This window comes from Nansenia antarctica, assembly GCF_963989245.1.
Source record: "Nansenia antarctica genome assembly, chromosome: 4".
Lineage (NCBI taxonomy): Eukaryota > Metazoa > Chordata > Actinopteri > Argentiniformes > Microstomatidae > Nansenia > Nansenia antarctica.
Genome location: NC_137689.1, coordinates 3,814,256 through 3,821,351, shown reverse-complemented (window position 1 = coordinate 3,821,351; position 7,096 = coordinate 3,814,256). Strand labels below are relative to the sequence as shown.

Below are 7,096 nucleotides of genomic sequence, written 5' to 3'. Positions count from 1 at the left end.
GATAGGTCATTAGAAACGTTTTCACTCAGTCATACACGTATAGTTACTTAGGTAATCCCATAGAGCAAATCTATCGCTATTGTAAACTCGATCATGATGTTGTGAGTTCGTGAGCTTAGAATGATAAGGTTCTATCTCCGTTTAGAATGATAAGGTTCTATCTCCGTTTAGAATGATAAGGTTCTATCTCCGTTTAGGGCAGTTCAGAGATATTGAGCGTCAAAGTTTTTACATTCCATTATGTTTTGTGAGATGGAACCTTTGTATTTTATGAATTACTAACAAAAAAATGTCAACATTTAAAAAAATAACACCACACAGGCATTAATAAACACCTAATGGATCAGATTATGTAAAAAAAACTCAATTTTGGAGATAGAACCTTATAATTCTAACATCACAAGTTCTCTAACCTAACCAGCTCTCTCGCTGTTTGCTGTACATGACAGGACAGGGAGGGGTGAGACATGGGGGTGTTTACATCTAGATAAACACTGTTAAACATTAAAGGATATCTCCCAGGACGATGTGTCCCCGGCCTGAGTCGCAGGCGGATATCCCCACGGGGAGTTGGAGGTTCTTGCCCTGGTCCCCCGGTTCTTTAACCAGCTCCTTGTCAAAGAACACGAACTCCTCCACTGGAGAAACGCTGCTGCCATCTTCTCTGTCTGGACCAGGAAGAGATGATCATGTGATCATGTGACACCCCCCCTCAGTCATGTGAGAGAGGAGGGGAGGGAGGGAGGGGGAGGGAGGGAGGGAGGGAGGGAGAGAGAGAGAGAGAGAGACAGAGAGAGAGAGAGAGAGAGAGAGAGAGAGAGAGAGAGAGAGAGAGAGAGAGAGAGAGACAGAGAGAGAGAGAGAGAGAGAAAAGCTTTTTACCACCATAAGAATTTAAATACGTTTTATTTCATTTATTTATTCTAGTACGTAATCTATTTGTTTATTCTAGTATGTACATGTATGTACATTACATTATTTTTGTTTTTGTTTTTTATCTTCACACTTCACATGCTTTGGCAATGTAAATGTATGTTTCCCATGCCAATAAAGACCTTTGAAATTGCATTGAATTGAGAGAGAGAGGGGGGGGGGGGACAGAGGGAGAGAGAGAGAGAGAGAGAGAGAGAGAGAGAGAGAGAGAGAGAGAGAGAGAGAGAGAGAGAGAGAGAGACAGAGAGAGAGAGGGGGGGGGGGGCAGAGGGAGAGAGAGAGACAGAGAGAGAGAGAGAGAGAGAGAGGGGGGGGGGCAGAGGGAGAGAGAGAGACAGAGAGAGAGAGAGAGAGAGAGAGAGAGAGAGAGAGAGAGAGAGAGAGAGAGAGAGGGGGGGGGGGCAGAGGGAGAGAGAGAGACAGAGGGAGAGAGAGATAATATAAGATAATATTATTATTATATAATAATCATGATAGAAATAATACAGTTGTCGCCACTAGGTGGGCGCAGACAGAGAGTATGGAGGGCCAAGTCTGTCAATTGTATTTATTTATTTCCTTATTACTGTGTGTATTAATTAATTAATTCATTCATTCATTCATTTATTTATCTATATATTTATTGTTCATTTGACAGACTTGGTCCTCTATAAGAGAGGGGAAGAACATCAACTGCCTAAATAATGTTAAACATATTATATTTTAAAATATTTTTACAAAACTTACAAATGTGATCTAAAACCTGCTCTGACACGTTCCCACAACAGCACGAGCAGCGCTGAAATAAAACAATGTCAGCTGAATATGAAAAGCTGCTCCTGTGGAAAGCTATCATATATTAATTTACTTATATTGACCCTATGAACAATTTAATATACACTGAACAAAAATATAAACGCAACACTTTTCACGAGTTGAATTCAAAGACCTAAGACTTTTTCTAAACCAAATGTCACAAGAATGAATGTGAATGTGAACCTGCTTTAAACCTGCTATAAACCTGCTATAAACCTGCTATAAACCTGCTAAAACTCATGAAGTAAGAGCTAACACAGTTACATCATGCTGCCGCAAAAGCTGCATTCCACTCAGAGATGCTCATGAATTTGATCATCGTGGTTAATGCAAGAGAATAGACTTGTTTTGTAGTTTAATTCATTTTTATTTATATCCCCGTCTATTTATGTCTATTTATGTCTCATTCTTTTTTAATATTATTATCTTGGGACTGTGTTTGTTTGTTAGCACCTAGGGTTTGCATTTACATTTCGTTGTACCTGTTACAATGACAATAAAGATTCATTCATTCATTCATTCATTCATTCATTCATTCATTCATTCATTCATTCATTCATTACATTCATACAATTCGGACCAGCCCGATAACGGCCAGACCACGTCATATCACAACTAGTTAGTAGCTGGCCCAGAATATCACCCTATTTCAACTAAAATATAAAAATATAAAATATTATTTTTTAATATAAAAAAATACCCAAATGTGAAACCCCAGCAACAACCCGTCAACTCTGTTGTGACGTCATCTCTGGTGTGACAGTCAGACATCAAAGTGGTTTTGAGAAAAAACGGGCCGATTGCGTCACAGTGATGAGCGTGACGTCACGGGGCGAAAACGACATAAATACCGGAGCCTCTCCGTTGTCCAGTCACTCCCCTTACCACCATCATGCCCCGCAGACCAGCTCGCAGAACCTCCCGCCCCGTCCGTCGCCGCCGGCGCCCCAGGGTTAGCCGGAGGAGGAGGAGGGGAGGCCGGAGGAGGCGCTAGGACCGAGCCGGTAGGCTGGGCTCTGCAGGCGGTGTTACTTTAAATCATTCCCCGTATGGAGGGGGGAGTGGAGGGAGGGTGACCCCCCCTGTCCACTCTCCCCTCCATAAGGGGGATGATTTCCTCTCATTTTGCGTGTCTGTCTGTACGGACAGAGCCACACAATAAAACCCGCATTAATTGGAGATCACCTGCTCTTGTCTTCACTGGTAACATAAGCAGTTATGGAACTAAGTAGGAATTAGAAGGGTAAAATAGAACTGATAAAATATGAATAAAACATTAATAGAATGTAATAAAGATAAAGATTTAAAATAATATAATAATACATTATGACATCACAAAGACATGTGACAGGTCTCTTGAGCTGAGGGGCATGATTTGTCCAAAACAAACCCAACCATATATGTCAAAAACAGCCCCTCACCTGAAATATGTTGTACAATTTAATTTGATCTATAATTGCATGTTATGAAATGTATTAATATCAATAATAAGGTGATCAGTAGGACACATTACGAACCCTCTATGGCACCTTGTTGCCTCTAGGCATCATACCCCTTCTTGGCCTTTTACATTCACACAATGCATCCCCAGTTATGATGCAATACTTAGAAAAAGAGGCAGGGCCATCAGGAACCAAAAGCAGTGTTTGAATGTGTTACATGTCTCTCTGAAGGCCATGCTGAATCCCTTTTTTGCAGACTGTCCCACAAGGATCAGCTTGGCCATTTCTCTCCACAAACATCGTCTGAAAACATATTTTCCTGGCCTTATATGAACAATTTAATATACACTGAACAAAATATAAACGATTAGAACACTGGTTTTTGCTCAAATTTAGTCAAGAATGAATGTGAATGTGACCCTGCTATAATAATGATGTAACCAATACCACACATACAGTATGTTTATGTTCTATCTCTGTCTATATTCACTGACAGCAGGCTGTAGTCGACTATTAGGTATGCCTTCAGGCAACACATGAGCCAACAGGACACGTTTTTGTGACAATATTAATGTTTTACAATTGATCACAGTTCCATGATTAAATAACAATCAGTAACACATTATACACGTTCATGAAGTAAGAGCTAACACAATTACATCATGCAGCAGAGATGCTCATGAATTTGATCATCGTGGTTAATTCAAGAGAACAGGCTTGTTTTGTAGTTTAATTTATTTAAGGTTTACTTGTTGTTTCATTCGAATATCCATCGAATCCCATAAGTACTTGTTTAAATCTTATAGTATTAGTAATACTTATATTATTTTGTTATTTTGTTAAAGCACTTTGAGCTGCAACATTTGCAGGAAAAGTTCTATACAAATAAAGGTTATTATGATGATGATGATGATGAAGATGATGATGATGATGATGATGATTATTATTATTATTATTATTATTATTATTATTATTATTATTATTATAACTGACTCGTAGTCGCAGAGCATATACGTCACGGTATCAGAATGTCGTAATACAAAGTACGCCCCGCCCACGTACGAACGTGGACGAATCGCATTTCTCCAAAAGAGCGTTTCTCTCCACGACTCTCTGGACGTGGACCTATCGCAGCCCGTCTCTCTCTCAGGAGGCGGGCCTTTCAGCGTTGGAACCTATCATAGCCCAGTACCTGGAGCAAGAGGCGGGGTCTTGCAGGGGTCGGACCAATCACATCCCGCTACCTGGAGCGCAAGAGGGCGGGTCCTACAGGGTCGAGGGTCGCCACTCTTTTCCCTCTGCGTTCGTAAACTTGCTCTGAGAGCACCGGAGCGCACCGTTATATAGTGGCCAAGCGATTTGATTGGACAAGAGGCATTCCACGAGTGGTGATTAGAGTTCCAGAGAGTATTTACGAACGCATTTCACTGAACAACGGGTGCCGACTGGATCCAATGAGATCGCGCCGCGTTCAGGGCCCTTCGCCGAGAACAAGCCGGTAATAACCAGGGGAATCTATTAATGTGGTTACTGGTGGAGGGTATAGGTTCTAACAAACTAACTAAGGGTCAGACTAATATAGACATATCATCTAGACAGGGTTGCGCTGTTACATTTTGTATTTATTTGTTCGTTTTTAGTAAAAGCCACCAGGTGAACTAAAAGCTTCAATCAAACCCATTGAGCTGCTTGAAGGTAAGTTCTCTCTCATCATGCCATTTGCACAGATGTGCAAATCAATCATGATTTTATTTTATTATGAACACATCATTTGACAAGCAACTAGATCGTTATGTTTTAATAAACTAATTCATGCTGATTTATGTTTCATTGAGCTGTGGGGTGCAAAGAAAGAAAGTCAACCGGTTTATTTAGCTATGGATATAAATAACACAGCCTTGTTGAGATAATAATAATAATAATAATAATAATAATAATAATAACCTTTATTTCTATAGCACATTTCCTGCAAACATGACAACTTGTAGGTTTGTAGCTTGTGACATAATAATGATTATTACTCCAAAACCAGCAGCTTCTATTACCAGCCAACTGGTTTCCAGAAGCATGCAGCATTGTGTGTGGATGGTCAGGGCAGTTCTCCAGGCAGCGAGAAGACTCCACGCTCAGGCGTTTCAATAGCAAACCAGTCTACTAGTTTATTACCTTAACCATAGTATGATCGGCAATTGTTGAATGAATGAATGAATGAATGAATGGTCTTTATTGTCATTAATACAGTACAGGTACCATACAACGAAATTTGGGAGGGGGGGGGGGGCTCCCCTGGTGCTAGGAAAGAAATACTAAAAACAAGAAGGGAAAAGAGCTGGTTTACATAAATAAAAGCTATATACACTATCCACTATACTATACTATACAAATAAAACACTGTGCTGTACTCTATGCTATGCATATCCTAACATTTCCTATCTCTGAACCTTATGTACACGAGAGTTGTCATATTGCACATAGTATTATTGCACATTCATTTGTTAATTAATTAATCATGTCCCCCCCCCCCCCCCCCCCTGAGAGACACACGACGAGCCATATCTCACATGGACATTTGTTGACACTTTTTGCCCCTAGTCGCTCCTTAGAGAAAGCAGAGCTCACATGTCCTCCTCCTCCTGAGTGCTTAGGATGGACAGAAGTAATGTACTAGGGGGGTTAGCCTAATGAAAGTAGCTCAGTTGTCATTATTGCCACGTGTGGGTAGCTACTGTACACAGGCTCACTGGGCGGGATCGGCCTATTACGATCGTATTTCAGGTTCCCTTATCATCAAAAACAAAAGACATGACAGCCTGACTACCACCTGTGCTGAAAGCCAAAGAACCCGTATGAGCTATGAGGAGCTGGATGAAGGATGATGGCATCTCACTATTCCTCCTCCTCTCCTCCTCTCCTCCCTTATCTGCCACTGGTCGTAAAAAAACATGGTGGCACAGTGAAATCAATTGTCTTTGTCATGTCCACCTGGTGTTTGCGTCCATCTGTCTGTCCCATTTCACTGCGGCGGTGGTGGTGAAAGACTGGAGACAGAGCAGGAGAGGAGAGGGAGAGCATCTAGATATTGAGTGACTCTTACAGTAGTTGTGACTCACTGCTCTCTCTCTCTCTCTCTCTCTCTCTCTCTCTCTCTCTCTCTCTCTCTCTCTCTCTCAGCTTCCTTCCTGACTCATCTTTCTCATTTCCTATTTACTTACACATGTGTTGCTGTTTTTGAGCTAGTTATTGAGCATGTGTGTGTAGTAGGCCTACATAGACTGGAAGCTCGTAGTAAGTAAGTAAAACGTATTTCTATAGCACCTATCCCAGACCAAGGGTCACAAAGTGCTTTACATATATAAGAACATAAATACAAGAGCAAACGTTATAGCAGGTTAAAATAGGCAAACAAGTGAAAATAAGAACAAGTAACAAACAACAATACCAATATCAACAGGACACAGAAAGACAGGCTTTTGGGGTTAGCCAAAAGCCTGTCTATACAGGACAGCTTTATTTCTTTAGCTGTTTTTTTAAAAGCCTCGGCCCAGATCGTAGGCTGTTTGGAATTAATGTCACTTCATTTTCAGCAGGTCACCATGAGGAGGAAACCGACATTATGTGCGTTCCTCTGCCTTGTCCTGGCACTGCTGCCTTCACACACAGGTACGACACTGTCCTTTTTTATAACCTTTCTGCTGTGATGCAATCTAGGCCTAGGCCATGTGGTTACTTATTTACATTGAAGACCCATCTCCTCAGGATGCAAATAAAACTAGGCTATACTCTCTCAGTTTGAGAGGAGACTTATGGACACACTATGGAGATATGGTGCTTATCTAGATATAGTTTATAGCCTAGTGTGTGGTGTGTTTGCATGCTTTCTATTTTTTACCCCATGAGGTTGTTTGTTTACAATGGGAACTTAATAA

At 41.0% G+C, this 7,096-nt stretch overlaps 1 protein-coding gene across 4 annotated transcripts in view; it reads left to right on the top strand.

Annotated features, from left to right (window-relative positions):
• The window catches only part of hyou1 (hypoxia up-regulated 1), a 32,489-nt gene that overhangs the window by 6,611 nt on the left and 18,782 nt on the right, over positions 1 to 7,096 (top strand). For 2 of the 4 annotated variants that reach the window (XM_080527946.1, XM_080527943.1), the window contains exons 1-2: positions 4,673 to 4,865; positions 6,755 to 6,830. The exons of the other annotated variants lie outside the window; for them this stretch is intronic. In XM_080527946.1, coding sequence (XP_080384072.1) covers positions 6,764 to 6,830 — 67 coding nt within the window. In that variant the 5' untranslated portion in view covers positions 4,673 to 4,865; positions 6,755 to 6,763. Of the gene's footprint in view, positions 1 to 4,672; positions 4,866 to 6,754; positions 6,831 to 7,096 lie in introns of those variants that run through there. 4 annotated transcript variants of the gene reach the window in all.